This window comes from Marmota monax, unplaced genomic scaffold (assembly GCF_021218885.2).
Source record: "Marmota monax isolate L192 unplaced genomic scaffold, Marmota_monax_Labrador192_F-V1.1 WCK01_AAM20220418_F8-fsc00080, whole genome shotgun sequence".
NCBI classification, from domain to species: Eukaryota; Metazoa; Chordata; class Mammalia; order Rodentia; family Sciuridae; genus Marmota; species Marmota monax.
This window is the reverse complement of record NW_026694750.1, coordinates 491,566-519,087: the sequence shown is the minus strand read 5'-3', so window position 1 is coordinate 519,087 and position 27,522 is coordinate 491,566. Positions and strand designations below refer to the sequence as shown.

At 60.8% G+C, this 27,522-nt stretch overlaps 1 protein-coding gene across 1 annotated transcript; it reads left to right on the top strand.

Moving 5' to 3' along the window:
• Positions 1 to 494: 494 nt before the first annotated feature.
• Tnfrsf1b (TNF receptor superfamily member 1B) lies at positions 495 to 27,522 on the top strand. The gene is made up of 10 exons (XM_046424907.1): positions 495 to 652; positions 13,571 to 13,670; positions 15,249 to 15,377; positions 15,759 to 15,908; positions 16,211 to 16,304; positions 16,656 to 16,867; positions 17,354 to 17,431; positions 17,868 to 17,902; positions 21,708 to 21,915; positions 25,625 to 27,522. The coding sequence occupies exons 1-10, from the start codon at positions 575 to 577 to the stop codon at positions 25,900 to 25,902; spliced, it is 1,362 nt and encodes a 453-aa protein (XP_046280863.1). The 5' UTR covers positions 495 to 574; the 3' UTR covers positions 25,903 to 27,522.

Below are 27,522 nucleotides of genomic sequence, written 5' to 3'. Positions count from 1 at the left end.
CTGGGTTTAGTCCCCAGTAGGGGGTCAGGGGAGGGCCAGCTAGTGCTTATACAGTGCTCCTTACATGACAGAGACATTTATTTATAAGCACACATAACACCTACTCTACTGTGTATATCATGTATCTTCCCAAAGGTCCTGTGAGGTGCAGAGATTCATAGGCAGGTGATCTGGCTCCAGAGTCTAAACGAGCGAATGATCTAGAAGCCCTGGGTCCCCTACAACAGGTGTCAGCTTTGGGGCATGTTTTTCCGAGGTGGTCCTACCCTTCTGGAGGGGTGGCTGCTGGGAACCGAGGCGGGTCGGTGGAGGAGGGCAGGAGAAGAGGCCCAGCCGTCCCCAGTGCGGGTCCCTTGCCCTCCGCTGGAAGGGTGGCTCGCAGCGGTGGGGGAGAGCCGGGCGGCGGGCGGCTTAGGGGCGTGGGGCGTGTCCTCGGTGGCCCCGCCCCTGCCCTGGGGCTCGCGGCCCCGCGGGCTTTCGCTTTCAGTAGCAGCCGCCGGAGGGGAGCGCGGCGCCAGCAGAGGTTCTGGGGACCTGGGCGCGAGGGCGCAGCCCGCCGGACCCGCCGCCGCACATGGCGCCTGCCGCCCTCTGGGCCGCGCTGGCCGTCGGACTGCAGCTCTGGGCGGCGGGGCACGCCGTGCCCGCCCAGGTGGGTGACTCGCGCGGCCGCGGGGGACAGAGCCCACCGTGCCCATCCTGGTGCCGAGGGGCTGGGAGGACAGGGTCTCCGACCTGCTCCCTGGGACGCGCCACGCACCTATGGGGACCATCTGGGCACCGTGGGCCCGGCACACGTGCGCCTCGGGTGGAACTGGGTTCTCCGCAGCATCGCTGTCGCCTTCGGGGACACACCTCGGTTCCTGGGCCCGCGCGGGCCGGGACTTTGGGGCCGAGCAGCTGGAGCCCCCTAGACCCAGAACCCCCGTCCTCCTCCCCTGCGGTGCTGGGGCAGCCCTTCCCTCCTGTCCGGCGGGGTGGGGGCTGTCTGGGGCGCTGTCCCCACTGCCCAGGGCAGGCGCCCTCTTCAGAAGACTTCCTCCTCCGCGCCAGGGCTTTGCTCTTTCTTAGAAATGCTTGGGCTGCGTGTTGGGGGCTGCGGGCCAGGTGTGTAGCGAGCCGCCCCGTTGCCCCTGCCCAGCTCCTCCCGGGACTCCCCTGATAGGTCCTGGGGCCCCTGCGGGTCTGTTGGTGGGCTCGGGACAGGGCCCCGCCTGGCCATCAAGCAAGGCAGAGGTGCTCTCCAAGGGGCCCCAGGAGGATGAAGACAACAGAGACCCCGATATTCAATATTCACATCACACCCGCAGTAGCAAGGCCGGGTCTCTAGGGGGCTGGGGGTCCTGTTTCTCCGTGGCTGGTGAGATGGGCTAACCTGGTTTTACGGAGGGAAAACTGAGGCCCTGAGGGCTTGGGGGTCATTGGAAGGACTGGGGGGGGGGTGCTCTTTTCTCAAAGGGCATCCCTGTCTTTCTCCCAAGGTGTGCCTTCCTCCTTCCTCCTGAGCCCACCCTGATGGACACAGGGTGTGTTGACCTGTCTGTAGGGTGGAGCGTGGGGATGGCATTGGCTGCTATGGTGACAGGAGGTGACACCCCGATCCAGGGCTAGGGAGCCCAGTTCTCCAGGAAAGAGGGGGGGGCTCTTAGACTAGAATTGACTCAGTGGGTACCAGGAGGGGTCCTGAGGGGCTGCCCCAGGGGAGGTCCAGGATAGCCTTTGGATCAGGACAGTTCCAGTTCTGAGGGCCGTGTGTAAGTTGTGGGTGGCCTATGGTGGCCATCCTGACTGAGGACTTTGGGTCTTGTCACAGGTACTGCCTTCCAGCACCTGAGCTGGGGCTGCCTGGGTGAGCCCCTGGCTGGCATGTGAGCTCCTGGCAGGGGATGAGGCAGGCCCAGGGCCTGCAGGACACCAGCTGAGGGAGTTGGAATTGCTCTAGGGGTTTCCCTCGCTTCCTGCCTGAGCACCCCGACTCCCAGCTCAGATCCCTGCCTCTCGGGATGGTTGCCAGACTCCTAGCCAGGCTCCTGCCCTTGCCCCTACTCCCCATGGGTCCTCCTTGACGGAGACCCTCCTCAAGCCCCGTGTACCTCTCTGCCTCCAGGCTCCAGTGGCCAAGACGGAAAGTCCCCATGTATCCCAGGCCAGAGTGAGGTATCTGCTCTCCCTATACCCCCATGTACCCCGCACCCCTGAAACTGACGGCCAGGTGGCCCATGTGAAACCTGCCTTTGTCCACGCTGTGGCCTCTCCGTGGTCCACCCTCACCCCGTCCCTCCAGGCCATTTGTACTTGTCCCTCTCTGGGACAGGCTGTCTGCATTCTCCCACTGGGATTTTATCTGGTCTTTGAGTACATGGCCTTTTGTTCCCTTCGAGGACACATTCCATTCTGTATCCCAACCCTGGTGTCTAGAAGGGTCCTGAGGGCTGGACTGTGGCTTCTTCCTTCTCATGATCGGTACCACGATGGCTCCTGGTGTTTGGACACATAAGTGTTGGGCAGTTTGTCTCAGAATCACACTGAAGCCTGCCTTCCAGCGGCTCCTAAGAGATGGGCGCTGCCGTTCCCTTTGAGAGATGTGGCAACAGGTCCAGAGAGATCATGGCACTTCCGGCCATCACCGAGCTGGGGGTGGGGATGGGGCTTGAGTGCAGGGCTGCCCCAGGCCTGTGTCCCCAGAGCTGCTCAGCGGGGTTGAGCTGTGGAAAGAGCCCCCAGGAGACCTGAGTGGCTGCAGGTGTGGCAGGCTCCCCTGGAACAGCTGCATTCTCCAGCCGTGGGAGGCACCGCTCCCTCGGTTATTCGTCCATTTGCCAAATCAGTGCCAGGGAAGCTGGCGGGGTGGGGGAGAGCTTGGTGCCCTCTATTGCGGATGGCAGGGCCCCTGATGTCTGGGGAGGCGGCTGAGGGGCTTCTGCTTGCCTCCTCATCAGGAGCCAAGCAGGAGAGAGAGTGGGGGCTCCTGAACCGGTCACTGGAGTGGAGTCTGGGAGCTGAGGCACCTGCTGGCCCTGTGGGCCCCTTCCTGCTTCACCATATCTCTGTTCCTTTGTCCCCTGCCTGATTTCCCTGTTGGGTATCTCTGTGCTGACTGAGGGTGTGACCTGGTGATTGGGCATCCCTTCACAGGACAGTGGCCAGATGGCCAGGCACCCTCATGCAGTGCCAGTCACTCACCCATCCCCACCACTCATGGATGCCTACTCCATGCCCAGCCCAGGGCCCTGCTCTGAGGACCCCGGGCCAGTCCTCCAGGATCCAGCCTCCAGGAGACCCCAGACCTTACTGGCTCCGCCCCAACTGCCCTTGCTTCTCATCTGTTTTGTTTCTGCCTCTGTTTTCTCATCTCTTGACCTGGAGAGAGAATTCGCCTGGGATTCTTGTGTCAGAGAGTGGCCCCGACTCTTGTCCTGGGCCCAGCCCAGTGAGTCCCTGGAGCACTATTCTCCAGGCCTGGGTGACACTGTGGTTCTTCCCATCCAGTGCTTCCTAAAGGAGCACCCAGAGTGTTTGTGTGTCAGAAGGGCAGGCGCTTTGACGCCCTCCTGCTGTGCTGTTTGGCTGCCCATCAGCTTCGCCCTCCCTGTTTTGCCAGGTTGGTGCTTTTCTGCCCACCTCAGGGCCTTTGCACTTGCTTTTCCTTTTGTTTTGTGTGGTCTCACACTGACTTCTCCTATTCTCACGCCCCCATTTCCTTCTGCTCCAATAAATCACCTGACCTATAATCCCCAGCAGGTACCCTCATCCCTGATCTGCTTTATTTTCCCTGTTTTTTTTTGGTTCCGGGGATGGAACCCAGAGGCACTTACCCACTGAGCAACTTAGCGAGACCCCTGGGGATGTGGCTCAGTGGTGGAGTCAGCTTTGAGTAGGTTTGACAAAGATCCCAGATTCAGGGTCCAGTGGGGGCTGTGCTTCCCCAGGAAGGAGCCGGGCACTCCCACTGCTCAAGTCCCTCCGCGCTCACCTCAGTGCCACTTGGTTTGGCTGGAATGTTTCTTGATGCAGGCCCCAGTGGCACCAGGTTCATGGCCGCCTGTGAGCTGGCTGAAGCCAAGGTGCAGGGGCCCCAGGCAGAGCCCGGCTCCTGGGTTTCCTGCCCACTGCCCCTGGGCGCGCACACTGGCTGTGCCGCAGAGGTGAGGCCCTGCCCGTGCTGGGATGCTGGGAAGCCCGGCCGCCCTGTCCCCTGCAGGGCCCTGTCTGGGAGCCCACAGGTTCAGGGAAGTCGAGGCGTTTTCCTCGAAGATCCCCCGTGTCCCCAGAACAGGTACTTGCCCCCGGGCCCTGGTTCTGAGTCCTGCCCTGCCACCGTCCCATCCCCCCAGCTGTCACCTGTAGGCCCAGCCCCTGGGGCCCACGATCTTTTTCCACCAGGACACCCTGTGACCTCACAACGGGTGGTGACGCCACTGTGGTTTGGGGCACTCGGTCTTTTTCCACCTTGACACCCTGTGACCTCACAACGGGTGGTGACGCCACTGTGGTTTGGGGCACTCGGCTGAGAGCCGGGAAGGAGGAAGTGTCCCTTCAAGGCGCCGTTATGCAAGGCACGTTGCAGGAGTGGGTTTCCTTCTGCCTGGGGGTGCGCGTGCGGCCAAGCGGGTGGGGGCGGCTGGCCTGAGGCTGCAGCTCTGTCCTCTGTCCCTCCCGCCTTCCTGGGGATGTGTGACCTCTGCTCCTGGGGGCCTCCGTTGCTGCTCTGTAGCTGTTGCCTGCCGAGGCTTATGAACACTGATTATTGTGAAGAATAAGAAGGCCTGCCTACCAGCGGTCCACACCTGGTGTGGGGTGTCCCCTCGCAGCCCAGGCACTAGTGGGTCTGATCTGCTGCGCAGAGGGATGGCGAGGCCCAAGGCTCCTGTTCCGAGAGCTGGGGCCTCCAGTGAGCCTCGCTCTGTCCTCTGGGTTGGCCTCCGCTCTCTGGTCAGCGGCCGGGCAGAAGTCCCCAGGGGGCCCTGGTTTTCTTTGCTGTCCAGAGCAGCTCAGAATCTGTTGCCGTCTGACCTTGGCCTGCAGGGTGGCTGAGGGGTCAGGGAATTGAGTGAGCCCGAGGGTGAGAGGGCGCGGGAAGGGATTTCGGGGTGGCGGCCAGTGTGTGAGAACATCTTCCCAACTGTCGGGGGAGGCCTCCTGGGAGAGGCCCGGCCGTGGATGGAGCGGGGCTGGGGCCTGGGCCAGCGCTGGCCGAGCTTCAGCTGAAGGAGAACTTGGTCACTCGATCCAGACCTCAGCTACTCAGCCCCAGCTTGAGGTCAGCCTGAGGATCCTGTGAGCCCAGGTGCTCGCCTGGGTGGTGACCAGGGGGTCAGGCTGGGCGTGGAGTGAGGCTCGGGTGGCCCAGCTCTGGACTTGACAGTGCCAGCATCCTAGCTGCTCTGCCTGTCCTTCCTCCTGCTGCCCTACAGCCCGGGCTTCTGTCTGCCACTCTCAGAGGCCCTGGTGACCTTGTCACCAACTGTCCTGGCTTGTGTCTCCGGCTCCTCTGGGTTCACGAGCCCCAGTACTGCTCCTTCCTGCTGGTCCTTCCCGCTCCTGAGCTCCCTCCCTTGGCAGGAGTCCCCATGCTCCCCGGCCACCGCCCCTCACCCCGCGGATCCGCCTGCCTTGTCACCTTCCTGGGTCTCCCCCCATCACGCCCTCCTCAGTGCCCCTCAGGGAACTCGCCCTGAATCCTGGGAGGGGCAGTGGGGTCCCAGCTTCGGTGGTGGACAGGGAGGTGTGGAGGCAGGAGAGCAGAGAGGAGGCTGGACTGTGTCACTGGGGGAGTGTGCAGGGCCAGTGGTGGCCCGGGAGGCTCTGGGTGGGTCCAGTTTAGGGAAGAAGTGACATTAATTATAGTTAATGACCGCAGCATCCACCAGGCACAGTGGCACCCGCCTGTAATCCCAGCTACTCGGGAGGTCGAGGCAGGAGAATCACAGGCTAGCCTCAGGAACTTAGTGAGAGGCCCTGTCTCCAAAAATAAAGGGTGGTGGTGCCCGGGATGTAGCTCAGGGGTGAAGAGCCCAGGTTCCAATCCCCCAAACCAATTAAAAAAAAAAAGAATTTGTAACAACTATAATTCTGGTGTACGCTATTCTCAGTCCTATTCTATGCATGAAAAGACTGAGGTTTGTTAACCTCCTTTGTTTATTTATTTATGTTAGGATAACACAGAACTGTCTGCGTGCATCGCTCAGTGGCGGTGCATGTGCTCAGCAGGTGTAAGACCCCGGGTTCTCTCTCCAGCACCCACCAATACAGAAATAAAATTAAAAGAAGGAATAAAACTAAAACCACACAGAAAAGCAACCTCTTCAAGGCTGCCTGCTCGGGAGGGAGGCAGTCTGGATGCAGAACCAGGCCTTCTAGTTTATATATTCTGTATGGAGAAGGAGGCATTGGGAGCCATTGATGTTTTTTTGCTTTGATGGTGCTGGGGATTGAACCCAGGGCCTTGTGCATGGGAGGCAAGCACTCTACCAACTGGGCTATATCCCCAGCCCCCATTGATGGTTTTTGAGCAAGAGAGAGACAGGCAGAGAGTGGATTAGGAAGACCCACAGTGGCCTCAGTGTGAAGCACAGATGGGATGGAGAGGCTGGAGGCAGGGAGGCCCATTAGGAGGCCGCGGCGGTGGTTTAGGTGAGGGTTAGGACTGGAGAAAGCAGCAGAGCGGGAAGGAGGTATGGGAGGGAGGAGGAGGAAGTGGCCTCCAGACTGGACCTACACGTAGGGAGGGGTTCTGTCCCCCCACTCATTTTACCACAGAGGCCCCTCTGGCCTTAGATCTGCCCCCGCCTGAGCTGAGCTACCTGATCCTCAAGTGTTCCTGGAGCTCTTGTTCAGTCACAGGCCAGCCAGGGTCACCCCAAGCTGGGCCCCCTGGGCAGGGCTGGCTGCCCGCCCATCTCAGGTGTGGGAGGGGCACTGGGGGCCTGGACCCCCAGGCCTCCTGGCTCTGCTGTTGGCACCTTTCAGGACCCCTCTGCTCTTCCCGCTTCGGTCCGGTGGAACCCCGTGTGTCTCTGCTGCTTCCCATCAGGGCTGCGAGGTGCTGGGAGGCCGAGTGCTGCTGCCCAGGGGGCGCTTCCGGGTGCCAGGCAGGGCCCAGTTGTTGAAAGCACGGAGCCCCTCCATCTTCCTGTCAGCTGGGGGTGGGTGACCGCGGCTGGAGGTTAAGCCCAGGGTCTCACTGCTCACTGAGGCTGAGGTTCTACCCCAGGGTTTAGACTCCAGCCACCGTGCAGGGCTGGGATCTGAAAACTGCCCCTCAATCTGCCCCCCTGGGAATGCCCCCCCCAGGACTCCCCCAAGGCCAGCTCATTTTAAATAATTGGAAGTTAAGACATGGGCGTCTGCCGAGCCAGGTAGCATCTCTCAGGCACCTGCTGGGGTGAGCCCTGGCTGGACACAGCAGTGAGTAATAAAGGTGACCAGCGACAGGAAGTCTCACTGCCTCCAGGCACAGTACCCAGACCTTCATGTAGATTGCCTTGTTGAATCTTAGCTGCCCTGTCCCCTTTTATAGTTGACAAAACAGAGACAGGAGAGTGGCAGAATTGGGTAAGGCCAGGTGTCTGGCTCAGAGTTTATGGTAGAGTGTCGGGGAATTGTGGCCCCTTGAGGGGGACACAGGTGAACAAAGTAACTAAAACATGGTCTGGCCTGGGCAGTAAAGGGATGGGGTGGTCACAAGAGCCCTCAGGAGGGGACTCTGACCCCGGGGTTTCCTTGAGGTGGTAGTGGAGGGTCAGCCCTGCGGGACACAGCAGGTGAGAGGAGGGTGCTGGAGTCAGGAGCTGCTCTTGGCCAGAGACAGTGACAGGTGCTGGCAGGGCCAGGCTCACGGGGCACCCAGCTACCGAGGCTGTGCTCCGGCCCCAGGGCAGTGGGTGCCCGTGGAAACGCTCACCGGGGGCCAGTGAGGAGGGTGGCTTAGGTCCATCTGCAAAGGAACAAAGGTGGGGGAGAGAGCAAGGAGGTGGCAAGAGATGCCCGGGTGCCGCCGAGGGGCCATGGGAGGCTGAGAAGGGCAGAGCCACGGGCCTTGAGGGAGGTGACAGCAGGGAGGGGTTGGGACATCTCTGTCGCTAGACTGAGCATTGCTTGGAGGCAAGGACCACGCCTCGGCATTCTTGTACCTTGTCACACAGCACAAAGGCTGGCCCCAAGAACTGGATCCCAGCCCAGGCTTCCTGTCTGCCCAGCTCACTTCTAAAGCAACATCACAAGCAGCAGGCTGGGGGTGGGACTGTCACCCTTGGACTGCCTGCCTGTGATGTGGTTGGTCCTTCCTGACTCTGTTCGTCCCCGTGATGGCAGATGGGTCTCCAATGTGACAGCCTGGCCTGATGTGGCTGCACCCCACGATCCACAGGGTTCCTGCAAATCCCCAAGATCAAGGCTAAGCACCTCTGCTACCCCCCCCCCACCATGCCCCAGGGCCCTGGGGACCTGCCATGCAAATGATGTGGTTTCTCTATTGCTTGAAAACAGTTCCCACACGCATGGGGGTCCGCGGGTCCTCGGGTCTTTGGGCAGATGCCCCTGCCTCTCTCCACAGCCCTGGTGTCTGCCCCGAGGCCCTGGAGACCCTTTTGCCTGGGACAGTCACCGAAATGTCCACACTTGCTTACTGCATTCTTGAGAGTCACCCCCTCTGGGGGCCCCTGTAAATTGAGGAGCAGGACAAGACCACAGGGTATAGAATTGGGGGAGAGCAGGAGGCAGATGGAACTGCCACAAGCACCTCGTCTGCCTCTTATCAACTTCTCAGCCTCAGACAATTGGCATTGATTCTCCCGAAGCCTCCATTTCTACGTCTGTAAAATGGGGTCAACCCGGCCTCATGGCTTTGGTGCAGGGAACAGGGTAAGAGGAAGCAAGTGAATGTGCCCAGCACCGTGTCGCACACAGCAGGTGCCTTTCCTGGGTCTGAGCAGTGGCGGTCAGCCCTCTCAGCTTATGTAAAGGCCAAGGTGAAGGAGTGCTCCCTACCCGCCGAGCCCGAAGCTCCCCGCTGCCGCCTTCTCCCCGTTGTGACCCCTTTCTGCCTCTGCTGGCAGATCCCATCCCGGGGGGCTCTCTGGGGGAGGCTGGCAGTGCGCCTGCTCCCAAGGCAGGTGGCATCTGAGGGGATTTCTGGAAAGTCAGAGAGCCACGAAGTCCCCAGGTGCTGCGTGGATGGGGGCAGAGGAACAGGGGCTGCAGCCTCACTACTTTCCCATGACCCCTCCCGGTGGTAGCCGCTTCCTCCTCCCCAGGCCTGCCCCCATTCCTTCCTTCCTCTATTTATAAACAGAAAGAACTGACAGCCCCCACTTTGGCTTCTGGCAGGACCTCGGTCTGTGCGCAGGACAAAGCACCAGTCCCAGGCTGTCCAGGCCCCAAGGGGTGATGTAGACCCCCAAACAAGAGAGACCTGTGCAGCTGCCTGGCCCCTACTGGCACTGGCCTGGTCCACCACTGTGCTCTGGGAGTCCTCTAGGGTGGGAAGAGGCGGGGCATGAGGGCAGGACAACAGGTCTAGCTTCCCAGGGCAGCCGGCTGGACCCTGGAGGTCTGGTCACGCTGGAGCTTTGCCCCAGCAGGCCTCTGAGGCTCACTTAAATTTGTTTTTTTCGGGTGCTAGATATCAAACTCACAGGTGCTTTACCCTTGAGCTGCATCCCCAGCCCTTTTTAAAATTTGAAACAGGGTTTACTAAGTTACTGAGGCTGGCCTCAAACCTGCGGTCCTCCTGCCTTAGCCTTCCAAGGTACTGGGATTACAGGCGTGCACCACTGTGCCTGGTCCCCAAGCTCACTGTCTTGCAAGGACTTGTAGCCACATCATCCTCTGATGGGCCACTTGAGACCCCAGCCTCTGCGTTTTGGCCATCTGTTCCCAGACTCTTATCCCCTCCAGTGTTCCTCCAGCAGGCCCACGGGAGGCTGAGGCCAGGGGAGGAGCTGCAGACGTTAGGGTGAGGGACGGTGTCCTTCCTTCTTTCCTTCCATCTGTCATTCTCCTCTGAAACCTCTGTCTTTGTCATCACTGATCAGCCATCGTCATCTTTCGTGTCTCTCTTCTCCAGTCCCCTCACGGCTGGCTCACGATTCCCCACGTGTTCAATGGTGCTCACTCTCCTCCGTGATTTCCAGATTTCCACGGGGTTTGAAAGGCTGTGTCTGCTGAACGCGCTGACAGAATCGCGTGCAAGCCGTTGAATTTCCTCATTTTACAGCGTCACATCCTCCGTGGGCAGGTGGGGTGTGAATCTGAACCCCCCAACTCAAAACAAGAGAGCTGGCGGCCCCCTGGCCCTGCGTCGCCCAGAGGCCGCTGCCACATTCTGGGGACTTCTGGGCCCTCCAGCTTGCTGGGTCCCTGTGGTGCCCCTGAGCTCCGAGGGCTGTCATTTGGACTCCGCCCTGCTCTTGAGGAGGCTGCGTGGAGGGAATGACCTTCTGTCCTGCTCTGGGGCTTTCTGTTCCTCATTGTTTGGCCATGACAGAGCTGAGGGTGTTTTTTTTTTTTTCTTTTTCTGTGTCCCGAGGATAAACAGGCCTGGAGATTGCTGGGGGGCTGGGGCCTGGACAGTGGGTGGGTCACCAGCAGCAGGAGGAAGCCGAGGAGGCTTGTTCACAGCAACTTCCAGACAAGAAACGAACTGGGCGGAGGAGGCTCGGGCCGTGCCAGGGTGAGAGCCCAGACTTGGCCACGGCAGGGCCCTTTCCCATCAGGCCTTTCGCCCCTGACGGGAAACCTTCCCCCAGACGGCGCAGGATTTCTCTTGGCTGCCTGGAGCTGTCCACGTCCCAGATGAGCACGGTTCCCGCAGCTGTGCAGGGGTGAAGCCATGGGGGGCAGTGTTGCCAGGAGCCCTGGGCTGGCACCTCAGCTCCTCCCAGCCCAGGAGCTGCTCCCCTGGGAGGGCCAGCGTGGGGCCTGGGGGCAGGCCGGCCCTTGGGGCAGTTAACGTCCAGTTGAATGGTCTGTGCTGAAGGAGCTGTGAAGACAGAGGGTCCCCGGGTGCTGTCCCCCGGCCCTGCCCAGGCCACCCTGCTCCACCATGGGGCTGAGTAATCAGACCAGATCACGCTGGGCAGCAGAGCCCGCGGTCACCGCAGGGGCTCCTTGCTCTTCCTCCTTCTCCTTTTCCTAACGGTCCAGCTTCTGGGCCCCGAGATCCCCCTGCGGTGGGAGCGGAACTCAGCACAGTGACAGGCCCCCAGGAGCCTTGGCCACCAGCAGCAAGGCTCCACCTGCTGAGAAGCTCTGCCATGGCTCCTAGCCCTGGCTTCACCTTTTGTCCAGGGTGCCTGGGAACCTGCTGTGTCACCTGGCTGGGAGGGAGGAAGTCCTGGGATTGCGTGTGCACATGCGTGTGCCCGTGGACCCCTGCACATGCGAGTTCCCGAGTTCCCAGAGGGCTTTGCCATTGCTCTTTCAGACTCTGGGTGCTGCAGCACGGCCCGCCTCCCCTGCCTAGCGAGCTGCTTCTCTCCCACCTGGCCAGAGCTGACTGGGCCTGGAGGGGCAGGGTGGCCTGGACGCAGGCCAGGGAATGACATGGCAATGAAGCCCCCTGCTTAGATCGGCCACGGCTGAGCCCCGTCCATGCCACGCTGGGCAGAGTGACCTGCCATCTGGAGGGTCACCTGGAGAGTCAACCCGTGGCAGCCCTGTCCACTGGGAGCCAGGAGGGAGGAGGGTCAGGATTTGGGATCGGGGTGATTCCTGCAGGGTGGGGGTGGGAGGCTGCTGGCTGGCTGAGGGCCCTTCAGAGGAATTTGCAGAGGAAGCAGGAGATAACTCAGGCGTGGGGCGGGAGGAGTGCGGACTGCAGCAGGACCCAGCCCTGTGGGTCGTTGCCCCGTTGGCATGACGCCACGAGCAGCCAGAGAGTCAGTGCTGCCCACCAGGCTGAGCTGGGAAGACGGCTGGGTCGTGGGCCCACTTGTCACTCACTGTAGTGACCCTCCAAGCTGGGCAGCCCTGACTCCCAGGCAGTGCTGTGGACAGGGAGAGAAGACAGCGGGAGTCCCACCCCCCTTGGATCATGGGAATTTGGCCTGTCTCCACTGCCCGGTGGTAGCTGGCATCTTTCTGGTGGTTTGTTTACAGCTGATGTCCAGTGTGACTGGTCAGCACTCATGTTGTGTTGGCAAATATTTTGAATATCTCACTTGCTTCTGTGTTAGGAATTAGAGTCAGAGAGGTTGAGGCCCTTGCCTAAGGCCACTCAGCTGGTAAGTCATGGAATAAGGAAAAGAAACCTGGCCTCTCTGACTACCCTTATCTGTGGAAGCCTTATCTCACTTAATAAAGGTCTATTGAGCTCCTTCCTGCCCACACGTGATTGCTGCTGCTGGGACACCCGCCAGCCCTCAACTCTGACCTACGGCCACCCTGGTCACTCCAAGGCGGTGTCTGGAGGACTGCCTTTGGGTGTGTGCGTACAGTCAGCTCTTGGCCTGGAGACACACGCACACGCCCACGTTGGCCTCATGTAAATGCCCAGCCCCGGGTGTGCTCACGGCCTGCAGAGGCGGCTGATGGACGCCTGCCCTGAAAGCCCGGATGGCCGGTCTCAAACATGTGAAAGGAGGGGCAGGAGAGGGGTGTGTGGCCAAGGCCCTGGGACAGGCACAGTAGTGAGGTCACTCAGAGACCCGAGGGAGGAGGCTGAGTCTGTCCGTCTGTCTGGCCGTGTGCCGTGGAAGTGCTGTTTTCCTCTCTCCTTTCTCTCTCTTCTCATTCACTCCTTTGTCTTGCTCTCTCTTCCTGGAGGCGGGGGCCCAGTACTGAGATCATAAGTGGTGAAGTCGGGATTGAAGTCCTTCTTGTCATTGGCCCTGGGACCTTGGGCAAGTGACCCGCCCTCCTTGTGCCTCCGTTTCCTGTTCTCCGTGGTAGCCACAGGAAGCAACCCTGCGTCGGGTGGCCGGGAGGTGGGTCTTGCTGAGGTCCCACAGCTGAGCCTGGGACAGGGGCCTGCGACAGGGATTTAATGGAGAAGGGCCCTGGGGCAGCAGGACAGGCAGGGGACGGGGCGAAGCAGGGCTGACTGGGGGCAGCTGGAGCCAGGTTTGGCCTGGTTCCCGGGCTCCGGGCTGCGAGGTGCACCAGAGCTGGTCCCATCCTGAGGCCAGGGAACCGAGAGCCCTTACCAGGTGACAGCGGCTACCAGGAACGGTCACCCTGCTGGTGACAGGGATCCAAGTGGCACCCGAGCCCCAGAAGCCCTCAGGATCACAGCACTGGCTGCGGGCATGTGCATTTCCCCTGGCCGCTCTCTGCCCGCGGGCTGCAGGCTAGGGCAGGACCCCCCCCACCCCCCCACCCCCGCCCCGCAGTCACCCTGCCAGCCCTGCCCCAGCAGTCACCGTGGCAGCCCCGCCCTCTGGCTCTGTGCCTCCACCTGCAGACTGTGTGCTACACGGAGGATGGAGGCGGAGGAGGCCAGGCCCCCCTTCCCCTGCGTCCCACCCCGACAGGTGCTCCATCAGGAGGGCAGCGCTCACAGGCAGGACCTGGGTGCTGGGTGTGGGGACCGGCTGCCACGCTGACGGCTGTCTCGCCTCCCCAATTGCAGGTTGCCGTGGTGCCCTATGCCCTGGAACCTGGGGACACGTGCCGGCAGAACGAGTACTACCAAGAGACGGCTCAGGTCTGCTGCAGCAAGTGTCAGCCTGGTAAGGAGCAGCCTTGGGGCCTCTTGGCTGGCCAGTCTCCTGGGGCGGTGCCCTGGAGGGTGTGTGTGTTGAGGGGTTGAGGGCAGAGCCATCACCCTCAATTCTTACTGAACTCTTAGTGCCGTGCATTGGCTTGGGCTCCCTGGGGCCCCTGGGCCTTTGTACATGATGTCCTCTCTGCCTGGAGCTCTTCCCAACGGCTCTTGCTGTGGTCAATCCCTTTGCATCCCTCAGTCCTTGTGTTAGCTGTCCCCTCCTCTAGGGGTCAGCCTGCCCCACACTTCTGGCCCCTGGCAGCTCTTTTTGCACCATGGGCTTTTGGCCCAGTTTCTCCCTTGGTCTCACTGTGTGCCCTTCCAGGACAGGGACTGTGCCTTCGTCTCCACTGAGTCCCCAATACGTGGTGCATAGTAGGTGCTCAGTGCATATCTCATTCAATGAACCATTTCCCAGATGGTGGACCTGAGTCCTGGCCCAGTGGGGAGAGCTGGGGAGCTGCCCCCCATGTCTGCCCTTCATGCAGCCAATCATGTTTGTGATTCACTCGTGTAGCATTTATAAAGCACCTGTTGTATTTTTTAAGTGTGGGGCAGACAGAATCCTTTATAGGGCACCTACTGTGTGTTTTAAGAGCAGGGCAGACAAACTCCTTACCTTGGTGGAGTCTGCTTTCTAATGGACGCGTGGTCCTGTCAGTAGGTGCTGGGGGGAAGCAGGGCACGGTGGGGCTGGTGGAGACAGATGGAGTGGCCCCTCCATTTCCATGGCCTGGGGAGGTCTCTGAGAGGATGACATTGGGCCGAGCCCAGAAGAAGGGGATTGAGCTATGTGGGGAACAGCAGGCCAAGCACAAGTGACAGGTGCTAAGGCTCTGTGGTGGAGCCTGCGTGGCAGGGCAATGTGTGTGGCCCGGGGTGGGAGAAGGGCAGGAGGCCGGGATGAGGATAAAGAGGCAGGCGGGGGCCAGGGCAGGGTTAGATTTTATTCCCTAAGATGCTGGAAGCCACCGGAGACTTTGGGCCATTAGCTTGTGATGTGGGTAGCAACATGAGTCACCTGTTAACACCCATGGCCACTTTAATAGATACCCGGGAAAGGGACTTTTTCCTTCTGTTACCAGGCAGGGTCTGTTTAAGAAGTTACTAGATTAGCAGAGCACTTAGATCTTGGGGATGGGTCAGGAGGGTGAGGGCCCTGGGTTTGCCTGGGTGTTCTCCCACCCCGCCCCCTCCCCAGGCCTCAGGCCCCTGCCCTCACCTCCCTGGGGTTCCAGGGCCACATTCTTCCGGCCTTCCCCTCCTGCTGCAGGAGAGTTTTTAAAACTATCAAGAGGGAAGGCCTTGGCCGCCAGTTCTGACCTGACAGCAGGTTTCTGGGGCAGATTCCGGCGTCTGAGAGAGCAGGGGGCGCGGGATTTGGAGGTGCCCACGAGGAGGAGCTGCGGAGGAGGAGTTAGAACTTCGCCGAAGGCCTTCCCAGCAACACTGTGGCACCTGGGGACCCCGGGCACAGCCGATGAGCCTGGGGTCCTGGCAGAGCTCCACTCTGCTGAGACCACGGTGGCCCTTGTTTCCTTAGGCCACCATGTGAAAAACTTGTGCACCAAGACCTCCGACACCGTGTGTGTCCCCTGCGAGGACAGCACGTTCACCCAGGTCTGGAACGTGGTCGACAAGTGCATAAGCTGCCGGTCCCCCTGCGAGTCTGGTGAGTGGGCCCTGGGAGGGGTGGCCCCATCCTCCCTTGGCACCCCACCTGGCACTTCCCTCCCCTGGGCATGCGTGGCACCCTGCAGCTCCTTACCAGCTTCCAAATGGCCCCTCCCTTCCCCACCTCACCAGCCCCTTGTCCAATCCCCTGGAGCAGAAAGCTCCGATGGCGGTGGGAGGATGGCGCCCACATTAAGGTTGAGGAGCCAGTGGCACAGGGAACAGCCTGGGAGTCTCGGTGGCCAGGGCCTTTTGTGCCCTGGGTGGGGGGCGTGCACCTGGGTCCTGAGGCCAGCTCCCTGTGGCTCTGGGCAGGCTGGGAGGGCAGAGCAGGCGTGGCAGAGGCAGGAATGACCCCAGCTCCCTGTCCCTCCTCCAGGTCAGGTGGAGACCCAAGCCTGCACGCAGATGCGGAACCGCGTGTGTGCCTGCAGGCCGGGCTCGTACTGCGTGCTGAAGCGTCAGGACAGCTGCGGGCTCTGCCTGGCCATGCGCAGGTGCCCGCCCGGCTACGGCGTGTCCAGACCAGGTACGAGACCCCTGGGCCTCTCCTCCACAGACACCCGTGGATGTCACAGGTGTCAACCCATCAGTCCAGCCCAGCCAGGGGCATCTGTCCATCCAGCCACCCCTCATTCCCTCCTTCAGCACTCCCGATTAGGCACCTGCTGTGTACTAGGGCCTGGGAATCCAGAGTGGATCGGAGTAAATCCTGAACTGCTGGAAAGTCAGGAGGTCCTTGGGCCCCTCAGGCCCCCCGGGGCTCCAGTGCAGGGTCCCCTGTGCATGGAGGGTTCAAGTTGTTGACAACTTCCACTTTTCCCCTTGAAGGAACTGCAACCTCAGATGTGAGGTGTGACCCTTGTCCCCGAGGGACGTTCTCCAACACGACTTCATCCACAGACGTCTGCCGGCCCCACCGCATGTAAGTGGCTGAGTCCCTGGCTCTGAAGAGCAGAAGGGGCTGTCCCTGGGTGATGTGGGGCCTGAGACATGAGCAGCTCACCAGCCACTGGTGCCCGGATTGCTTTCTGTGGGGTGGTCCTGGGGTAGACAGTGAGCAGGACCTTGCCACGGGAGTCAAACTAGAGGGCACACAGGGAGAGGGGGGTGGGGGCAGGAGCAAGTGGACCCTGGAGAGGGTCCGACACACGTATTACTCCCCTGTTCTGGCTGTTGGGGTCCCTGCTGGCTGGCCTGGCTCCCATGACTGAGCCTGGTCACCCCAGGCCCCTTGGCCTCTGTTGCCTGCTGATCAAGTCTCCTCCTCCCCCAGCTGTGACTCAGTGGCCGTCCCCGGCACCGCAAGCACAGATGCCGTCTGCACATCTGAATCTCCCAGCCTGAGAGTGACCCCGGGGACAGCCCGCACACACCAGCCGGTGTCTACAAGATCCCAGTCCATGGAGCCCACACCAGGGCCCAGCACGGCTCCGTCCACCTCCCTCCTGCTGCCCGTGCAGAATGCGAGCATCTCTCTCCCAGTCGGTAGGCCACAGAGGGGCCTCCCTCTTCCCCCCCTCCTTTCTCTTCCTTCCTCTCTGTCTCTCTGTGTCCCACTGAGAGCCCCCTGTGCTCAGGCCCCATGTGGGTCTGTGTTGGGATGCAGGTGGCAGTGACTGGTTTCCTTCCAGGACCTGGTGATGTCACTAGGAATCCCGGAGTGGGGTGCCCCAGGGTCGGCTGTTTGCCTAACGTGGAGATGGTCTCATAATCCCTGTTTCTGATGAACCCGTGTGGCCTGGTCATCTTGTTGCCTTCCCTTCTGGGGTGAGAACTGCCCAGCCAGGGGACTCAGACTGGCGGCCCTCAGACAGAGTGTGGCCCACAAATGTACGACGGGCTCGTCATTGAACTTAAGGACTCAGGCCTGGTCTGGCTCCTCCCGGGCAGTAGCCTGGCCACCTCAGTCACGGTGCCACTGGGACGTGCAGCTTGTCTTTGTGGCCCTCTGAGCGCCTCCCTTCTTCCTAGGACTAATTGTGGGGCTGACAGCCCTGGGCCTGCTGATGATAGGACTGGTGAACTGTGTCATCGTCACCCAGAAGAAAAGTAAGATTCCTTTCCTCCTGGCTTCCCTCACCCACTGGCTCAGGACGACCTTCGGGAGCCTCCCTGGGCACGCCTTGGGCTCAGACGGACCCGGACCCCAGATCTGGACACCACAGTCCCTGTTCTGTGGGAGCTTAAGCCTGGGCAGAGGGCAGTGCCGCTAGCTTTGCTGCTGACCGGCCAGGGCATTTGAGGCTCTCCAGGGGGACAGGAGTCTGGGGTTCCTATCCAGAAAGTCTGGGGGCACCAGGCCACCGGGCAAGAGCATGCCCAAGAGAGAGCGGGCATTGAGGGCGGGAGGGGTGTGGGCAGAAGCGGGCTGCCAGCAGCTCGGGCAGAGGGAGGAACGGGGCTGGCCCTGCCGGAGAGTCGGGGTCCTTCTGTGGAGAGCCGTGCCCCAGGAAGCCGCCTCCCTGACTGTCCCCTCTCTTTGTAGAGAAACCCTCCTGCCTACAGAGAGGAGCCAAGGTGGTGAGTGTCCCTCTGCCCCTCCTCGGGTCTCTTTCTGGGCAGGCGGGTTGCAGTGAGAAGCAGTGCCTTCTGTTCTCTTGTCCAGGGTCAGCGGATGCAGAGCCCCGGGTGGCCCAGTGTCCAGGGTTTACACAAGGCTGTTGAAGTCTCGTAGACTAGTTTCATTTCCTGATTTTGCCAACAGGAAAGTTGCAGAGCAGGACAGTGATTTACCCAAGGTCACACAGCCCCGTCCTGGACTCCTGCCCAGTGCTCTCTGCCCCCACCCTACGGCATTTCGATGGGGGCCAGACTGTTTCTCATGTCCCCACTCCTCACTTTTTCCTGCTTCAGTTCAGTGACACTGTGACAGCTGCCCAGTAGCAGATAAAGCAAGTGTCCCCTCCAGGCTGGGCCCCAGCAGCCCGGTTGCCGCCCTGTCTTGGCCAGTATTTCCCGATGTTTGTGCTCAGATGTCCTGTGGTGGTGCAGGAGGACTGCTTCCCCTTCCCTTTGCCGAGTTTGTGTTGCCCAAGGGTGACAGCCCCACCCCTGTGCTGAGAGCCCTCGAGAGCCCTGTGGCGGCTGGTGACAGCTGTCTAGGGGGAGAAGACCCAATGCCTGATTTGTGGTGCTTTCTCATTTCCGTGGTGTGGACGCCCACATGGCCAGCTTCCAAGGCCATCCTGACCTGGGGCTGGGAAGACACGTGTAGGTCTGTGCCAGCACCCGCTCACCCAAGCCAGGCGCTCTGCCTGTGCCAGATCCTCCCGTCCTGAGGGCAGGGACCACCAGCCTCCCCCGCTTATAGACGGGGAGACTGAGGCTCAGAGCTGCAGTCGCTCCTGCAGGGTCAGGTGCTCAGGCTGTTGGCAGAACTGGCTTCGGCAGGTAGCCTGACGGGCGGCCTCCACCTTCACCCCGCCTGTTGGGCCAGGAGATGTTGGAGCTGCTCTGGGCACTCCCCCTCCCAGCAAGGCTGCCCTCGGGGTTGGTCACCCTCCAGGGGCCCCGCCCCTTGCTGAGCTGGTGCCCACTCTGCCGTCCCTCAGCTGGCTGGTAGCAATCCTGCTGGGAGCCCCGTGGGTGATGTTCCCCCACGAGGCCCGGGGGCGGGATGAGCTGTGAGTCAGCTCGCCCGCTCCTCCAGCGCTCGGGGGACAGTGGCTTCCTCTGCTTAGAAAAGCAACATGTGAGTGCACCTGCAGCCACCCCCAGATACACTCAGGCGGGCCTCCCGTGGTAACCAGGGCTCGTGTTGGCTGGGTACAGAGTGACGTCAGGTGCTGTGCTGAGCGGGCTTTCTCCTTCCAGTCTCGCTGTGACACGCAGGTCACGTGGTTGTTGCCCCACTTTCCTAGCCCAGGACTCTTGGCCCAGAGAAGTTAAGTAACTTTCCCAAGCAAGCCCAGCTGATGAGAGGGGCCTGGGTCACAAGCCTAGGTGCCTCTCCTTCCCCGGGCACACTCTGACAGTGCCACACCAGGCGTGCGCACACCATCCTGCACACGAAGGCTCCTGGGTGTGCGCCTCATACACCCTCAGCCTCTAGATACACACCCCTCCACATACGCAGACAGGCCTGAGGGGCAGCATGCTTGGCCTGGGAGCAGAAGCTGGGTAGGGGTCTGGGGGAGACCTAGGCCAGAAAGCCCCTGCCCAGAGGCTGTGAGGAGGGACATTCATTGCTCCCTCTCACTGACCAAGCTCGGAGCAGGGCTGCAGGATGGGATCAGGCAGTGGCCAGAATCTGACCGTGAACTTGAAATGCCTTCTGTCCCTCCAAACCTGGGAGCCTGGGCCAGCGGGGACTCTGGGGAGGCACAGGGTGCAGCAGGCAGCTGCGGCCCTGCACGGGCTGGGCTCCTCCTGCTCTCGGCAGCCGTGTGGTACCGAGCATGGGACTCACCCTGGCTGGGCTGCTGTGGCCTCATGGGGTCAGTCGCACAGGGTCCTGCCAGCCCAGAGGCAGAGGCTGTGGTCCAGGCTGGCTTCAGGGAACAGAGGGGCTGCAAGCTGGGGACTGTGGTGATTGGCCAGCCAGGAGCAGCCCCAGGAAGGGGCAGCAGTACTCCTGCCTCCGCTCAGGCCACATCTGGAATTGTGTCCCCCTGGAGGGAGGTCCGAGGGGCTTCTTGCTCTGGAGGGCTAACAGGCCTGTGAGGTCCCCCGTCTGTCCCCATAGCAGATGAAGACTCCCAACCGTCCCTCTGTCCCTGCAGCGATAGGTGTGGCTACCAGCCGTTCAGTCCTCTGTTCTCGTTCTGCTCTGACCCTCTCCCCTCCTGGGTAGGACAGCGGCCCTGGCAGCCACAGAACCTGGCCCTGCTATCTCCTTTTTTCCTGGGATCCAGAGCTTCCCCAGACCCTGAGGCAAGGCCCTGAGTTCCTGCTAGTCAGTGTGGACAGACTCGCCTTGGTCTGGGGTCTCCCGATGGCCCAGCCTGGGTGTCTGGAGGCAGGGAGCTTGTCTTGAGCCTCCAGACCTGAAACCCCAGCCACCCAGAAGTGGCAATGTGGCTTTAGCCCAGCTGTATCTCATCCTAACCATGACCTTGGGCAAGTGACACAGTCGTTTTGTGCCTCCGTTTCCAAACCTGTAAGGCCAGGGCAGCACTGGACTGTTGGAGAATCTGTGGGGACACTGTCTGGAGGGCCCTGGGGCGGTGCCTGGCAGTGGGCAGCACTCAGATGCCAGCCGATGGCTTATTAGAAAGACGTTAGGGGGCATCACAGGGCAGCCTGGGGGGCACCATGGAAAAGGTCACTGAGCGGGGGCAGCTGAGGGTCCCCCGATGACAGGGCTCCCTGCTCTGCACTGATTGATTGGACTCAGGTCAGCACACTTTACTGCCAAGGGCCAGATAGTAAAAGTTGAAGCTTTGTGGATGGTATGGTCTCCGTGACAATTCCTCAATCCTGATTTTGTAGGACGAAAGTCAGTCGGCACAGTGAGAGTGGCCGCGTTCCATCCAACCTTGTTTATAGGTGCTGAAACTTGCACTGCACAAAATGTCATGTGTTTTGGAATATTATTCTTTAAAAAAAAAAAGATTTTTAAAAAACTATTTAAAAACACGAAAACTGCCGGGTAGAGGCTGAGGTAGGAGGATCCCAAGTTCAAAGCCAGCCTCAGCAACTTAACGAGGCTGTAGGCAACCTAGAGAGACCCTGTCGCAAAACAAAAAATAAAAAGGGCTGGGGATGTGGCTCAGTGGTTAAGTACCCCTTGTTCAATCTCCGGTACCTAAGTAAACAATTAAGTAAGTGAGTAAGTAAGTAAGTAAATAAATAAAAACATGAAGTTTTTCTTAGCTCTCAGGCTGTATGGAAATCAGCAGTGTGCTGGACTGGGCCCGGCCGTCCTCCCTCTACTTCTGTGTGAAGCTTGCCGTACCGCTCGCTGTTCAAGCACATTCGGCTGCTCAGCTGTTGAATCTCCCAACAGCCCTGTGACATAGGTTCATATTCTCACCTTAGAGATAAGAATAGGGAGGCACAGAGGGGTTAGGTAACTTGTCTGTGTTTGCACAGCAAGCGAGTACAGGATTTGGCTTGTGGCTGCTGCCCTGGGTGACCTTAGGAAAGTCGCTTTCCCTGGGTCGTTGTTTGGTGGAGAAGGCCACATGGCCCCTGCCCTCCTCAGGCTCCGGCTCCAGCTGGGTGGCTAGATGCTAATAATAGAAACACAAAAAACCACGGAAACTCACACCTCCCAGAAAGTGCTGTGTGTGGAAAGAGCAGGGGCCGGGGTGTGGTGTAGCCTGCAGTGCTGACGGGAGGTGGGGGAGGAGAGGCTGGGGGCTGACTGCTCTTCCTCCCGCAGCCTCACCTGCCTGCGGATAAGGGCCAGGAGGCGCCCGGGCTGGAGCAGCAGCACCTGCTGACCGCGGCGCCCAGCTCCAGCAGCAGCTCCCTGGAGAGCTCGGCCAGCGCTGCAGACAGGGGCGCACCCAACAGGCACCAGCCGCAGATGCCCGGCACTGAGAAGGCCCGGGAGTCCCGGGAGGCCCCGGCCAGCTCTGGGAGCTCGGGTAAGAGGAAGGAGCACCCCTGGCTCATCCCGCTCTGTGCAGAGGCCCCTCCGCCTGGGGTGGGATCGTGTCCCGGCAAACCCGTCGTCAGCCCAAATCATCCTAAGTGAAAAGTGCACTCGGGACTAAGTGAAAAGTGCACAGTCCACCGCAGGGAGGGGTGGTGCCCCTGTGGTCCCGCGGCTAGCCAGGTGAGGGGCTCCTGGTCACCCTGAATCGCCCCCGAGCCCCAGGCCCCAGGCCCAGCACCTGCCTGGCTGATGACAGTAATGGCTCTTTTTTTTTAATATTTATTTTTTAGTTGTAGTTGGACACAATACTTTTATTTTATTTATTTTTATGTGGTGCTGAGGATCAAGCCTAGGGCCTCGCATGTGCTAGGTGAGCGCTCTACCGCTGAGCCCCAGCCCCAGCCCTGGTAATGCTTTTAACCAAGGCCGTTGGTACGTCAGGCACCATACTGGGCACATTACATGCCTAAAATCAACCTGCACACTATGGCCATCCTCATCCCCATTTTACAGGGGAGGAAACGGGGGCCCAGAGAGGCTAAGCAGCCTGTTCAAAGGCACACAGAAGAGCCAGGAGTGCCCCCTGGGTTTCCAGGGCTCTGCTCACTGCAGCTTTTTGTGGGTCCCTTTGAGCCTGAGGTGCCAGGACTGTGGGGACCTTGTCCCATTTGTACAGTCCTGAACAGGTGTCTGGCAGGTGTCACCCACACCGAGTGCATCCCCGAGAGGCTTTCCCCCAAAGCCCTGGGCCCGCTAGGGTTTGTTCTGCAGTGGGGAGGGCCAGATGACTGGCCCACGTCTCTCCTGCTCACCTGGCCAGTGGGGCCACAGGGATTGGCCATGAGCTTGGTCATTCCTGGATCTGCCCAGCTGCTCTGGGGCCACGGGCATCTGAGCAGCCTTCTCAGCCCCACTGGGTCATGGTTCCCCATCTAGAAATGAGCCATGCCACCTCCTTGGCAGGGCTGCTGACAGATGAGTGGCACGTGCCCAGCTTGGTGCTGGACAGGGCCCAGCTTCCTCTGGGCCACCTCCAGGCGGGCGCTGACGGCGGCAGTCACCGCACACCCACGGCTGCTCCCTGGGTGGCGCGTCCTGCCTGCGGCCGGTGCTCACACCACCCTGCTCCCACCTGCCCATGTGAGCTGCCCACTTCCATCTTCTCACAGCCCACCCGCTCTGTTGGGGCGAGTCTGGTCAGTGTCCCTTGCTCCTGCCTGAGAACTCCCTTGGGGAGGTCCCACCGGGCCCGGCACAGAGCGGACGCCCGAATGTTTGTGGCATGCATGAATGAGCGTGCTGTGGACGGCAGCTCTGGGTCTCTGTCCAGCTCTTGGATTCTCTTTCTGGTCTCTTCCACAGGCCCGCGTGGCTTCCTCCTTGGCCCCGGAGTGGACGCCGGCCATGCCTGCCTGTCCTCTTTCCCTTCTGCTTCTATTCCTCCTCTCTGCCTCGACCGCCTCTGCTCTCCCCTGCTTCCCCTCCCACCGGTCACCTCTCCACTGTGGGAACCCCAGAGCTGTGCCCCGTCCGCCTCCACAGTCTCCTTCACCACGGGCAAAGGCCATGGTGACTTCGGGTGACATTTGGGTTCTTCGGAGGCTCAGAGTGGAAATTTCTTTCTGGCCCCACAATTTCAGCCCTCCCTCTCCCTGGTTGGGGAGAGGCTGAGAAGAGTAGTGTTGGGGCTGTTCTGAGAAGAGTAGTGTTGGCCCTGCTGTCCTCCTCCCAGGCTCCCCCAGTTCCCAGAGGGCGTCCAGAGAGCCAGGCTGGATGGGGCACTGGAAGACAACCAGCTGCCCCTTCATCTGGGCGCCCAGTGGGACAGGAACAGCAGCAGCAGCAGCAACGGTCACTTCTTGAGGGGATGTTGTGTGTGAAGCCCTGTACGTCCACCCTCCAGCTCACCCGTCATCTGTCCCTCACCAACTAACTAGGAAACTCAGGTGGCCACAGGCGCTGGGCAGGAAGATGGGGCAAGCTGCCCCTGAAGTCCTTCCTGCCAGCTCTCCTGCACGTGGCTCCCAGGGGAGGCCTTACGTCCAGGTGGGTTTTGCCCCTTGTTGCTGGCGAAGGAACCAGGGCCTCGTGTGCTGGCGAGTGCTCTGCCGCTGAGCGCCACCCCCAGAGCCAAATGTGTGAAGTGCCAATGGCTGGATTTTAAACAGCAGTAGCCAGTTCACTTTAAAACTCAGCTGCCACCCAAACGGCACACCTGGCCTCGTTTCCTCCATTCGACACTCCTCTCTGTTACAGGCACTAGGGACATTGCAGGGGACAGTCTGGAAGTCCCGACTTCCAGGGTCTGGGGTCTGGGGGAGGGACCCAGGGAGTGGTGGACAGGATGGAGGGCTCATGTGTCTACGGAAGGAGGCCAGGGAGGCTTCTTGGAGGAAGTGGCCTTTGAGCTGAGTGAGGCCCGAGGGCGAGCCCCGAGAGTAGGCTGAGGCCTGAAGTCCAGGAGGGGCAGGAGGGGAGTTGGCTGGAGGGGCCCAGGGGAGAATTGGAGCAGGAGGGCAGGCCAGGAGAGCCCGGAGGGCTGGGGGCTGTTGGGGGGGCCATGGTTTGCTGCGCAGCCAGCAGTTGCCGGCCACCTTTAAAGGCCTGGCTCTGGGGGCCACGGAACAGACTGCAGGAGGCAGGTTTGGGACCAGGAGCTTAAACCGGTCACGGGGGATCAAGTGGCAGCCACCCAGGCAGTTGTAGGGCAGTTCAAGGTACCTTTGATGGTGGTCCCGGCAGGAGTCGCTTATGGGTGGGTTGTGGGCTATTAAAGAATCCAAGGCTCTGGGTCTGAGCGGCTGGGGGCCGGGGCAGGGTGAACCGAGATGAGCAGGAGCAGGTTGGAAGGGAGACGGGCCTGTGCGTACCCAAGTGTGGGTGCTGCGAGGGAGCTGGACACGGGCCAGTGTCCACCCCAGTGAACAAGTGTCACTGTCTCCAGGAGCTGCCCCGGCCCCACAGATACAGCAGTGAACAGGTCAGTCACCTTTGCCTGCCAGGGGATACATAGGGCACCTTGTCCCCATTTTACGGCTGAGCGCACTAAAGTTCTGAGGCGTGAATAACTTGGCCAAGAAGTGGAGGCAGAGCAGGGATCTGATTGTCAGACTGAAGGCAGCAGGAGGCATTCCGGCGTGGTCACGAGGTGCCACCCCCCTTCCGGAATCTGAGATTTATGGAATCCTCCAGGCAGCTCTCAGGGAGGGAAGGGGCTCGTGGGGAGTGAAGATGACTTGGGGTGAGTGCTCAATTTCCAAGAAGGAACCGTTTCTGGGCAGCCTACAGACACTGTGCAAGGCGGGGGCTTCTCTTGGTGTGGCCGGGCCGCGCGGCCTCCAGCAGCTGCTCCTCGCGGGTGCCTGACAGTGTTGGTGACATGTGCTTCCTGCCCCTCCCGCCCTCTGGTTCTCTGTGGGGAGCGTGTGTTCTTGGAACACTGGCACCTGCCCTAGCTCGCTGGGTGGCTTGGGCCGGGGAGGTGGGAACGCTGGTTTGGGCAGATGGGGAGACTGAGGCTGGTGGCGGTTGGCTCACCTGGGGTCACACAGCGGAGCTGGTATAGAATCTCCGTCTTGGCTCCAGGGATAGAGCTGTTCCGGCCTGTCTTGTCTGCCTCTTGTAGGAGGCAGCTGTGAAGATGTCCCCCCTCTTCAAGGCTCCCAGACTGACACCCCCTCCCACCTTGTGCCTAACAGAGTCCTCCCCTGGTGGCCACGGGACCCAGGTCAACGTCACCTGCATTGTGAATGTCTGCAGCAGCTCCGACCATGGCTTACAGTGTTCCTCTCAAGCCAGCGCCACGATGGGGGACCCAGACACCAGCCCCTCAAGCTCCACGAAGGACGAGCAGGTCCCCTTCTCCAGGGAAGAACGCCCCTTTCAGTCCCGGTTGGACACCCCAGAGACTCTGCTGCAGAGCTCGGAGAAGCCCCTGCCCCTTGGCGTGCCTGATGCCGGCATGAAGCCCAGTTAACCAGGCTGGCGTGGGCCATGTCACTGCCAGAGTGGTCTGGCCCCTGCTAAGGGACCCTGGTCCTTATAGACCCCACCCCCAGACTCTGTGGCTCTTTCTGGGCCAAATTCCTTGAGTGACATCCAGATCCCTGGCCTTGCCCTCCTTGCAGGCCGAGGGAGGGGAGCAGCCAGCATGGTGGGACCCTCTGCCATTGTGCTGTGTGCCCTTCTCAGAGGGCCCGCCGGGCACAGACCGAGGGGAGCCTGGGACAAGCCCTTGCCCCTCTGGGACCTGCCACCAGCTGGACCTGGGAGCTTGGCTACTGGAGCCCCTGTGGGATTGGTTTGGCTTGGTTTTCTGCTAACTCTGACTTTCTGGAGACCCCAGCACCCTCCCCTTCTCAGGAGCTTGCTGGGGAAGAGGGGTGCGGCGGGAACCATCCACGGAGAAAGGACACTTCACCCTGAATGCCGAGGCCACAGGATGATCAGAGGGTTCTGTGTAGAGAGGAGGCCACAGCCCAGGAGGGGACAGGATTCCCTCGGGTTAGCTCCAGACTCCTGGAAAGTACCATTCTGTACCTGGATGTGAACATTAGGTGCCCAGGGACCCAGCAGGCAGCTCCCCTGCTGCATCCTGGGCAAGATGACAGAGCTTGCGTGGGTTGTGCTCAGCGGCGGACGCAGGCTTAGCATGTCGAGGCGCCAGGTTCCAGCCCGGCTGCATCCGCATCGCAGGTACCGTGCGAACCAGACAGAAAGCCCCGGGGTCTCGCGTGCCTCTGTATCCTCCATCTTTGACTCAACGTCCCCGGGGTCCTGCCCTCCTCTCTCGGGGTCTGGTGAGCCATGCCAAGGCCACTCCTCCTGTCAGGGAACTTCAGGAACTGGAAGGTCCAAGGCCCCGCAGCCATCTCTCTCCTACCTCAGCCTGGACCTTCCTTCAGCCTCCGGAGGGGTGTGCTCCCCCACCCCCTGGCCCAGGGGGGCTGCCGAGCCACCTTGGTACTGTGCCCACTGAGATCCCCCATGCACATGAGGAGCTGAGAGCCAGCCCTGTCTGTCCTGTGTCGTGGGTCTGCGTGGCCGGAGACGTCGTGTTGAATTGCCCATCCCCGAGCAGCTGAGGCTGATGATTTTTTTGCCAAGGACTTCTTCACCATTAGAGGGTCAGCCCGCTCTTGGGCCCTGCAGAGCGTGTCCAGGAAAGGCCGTGGCCAGATTCTAGAAGGAAGGGGTTGGGAGGCCAGATCAGCTCAGGTACTTGGATCTCTTGTGGATAAATTCTACTGGATTTGAACTTGGCAGCTGAGCTGTGGGAGGGTAGGAGAGCCCAGATGTCACCATGGAAACAAGAAGGGCTTCCCACTCTGAGTCAAGATGTCCCACTGCCTGGACAGCCGGGTCTGTGCCCGCAGCCCACCCATCGCTGCGGTGCAGCATGTGTGCCCCCTGGTGGGCAGACCTGGGAGGATCTCGGGCTTCCTTGGAGAGCAGGGGAGCCAGAGTTGGAAGGACTCTTTCTGGATGTGACCTCTGTCTCCCCACTTGTGCCAACTCATCCCGAGAGAGTGAAAGTTTGCACTGTGTGCCCGATAGTGTTGCCGCTTGCAAATAAACTTCTTGTTTTACACATTGA

Bases quoted from the DNA above. Each gene is read 5' to 3' on its own strand.
- Tnfrsf1b (XM_046424907.1), top strand. From the start codon at position 575: ATGGCGCCTGCCGCCCTCTGGGCCGCGCTGGCCGTCGGACTGCAGCTC. The intron at 653-13,570 runs GTGGGTGACTCG...CCCCAATTGCAG, and splicing joins GGCACGCCGTGCCCGCCCAG to GTTGCCGTGGTGCCCTATGC. The intron at 17,432-17,867 runs GTAAGATTCCTT...CTCTCTTTGTAG, and splicing joins CATCGTCACCCAGAAGAAAA to AGAAACCCTCCTGCCTACAG.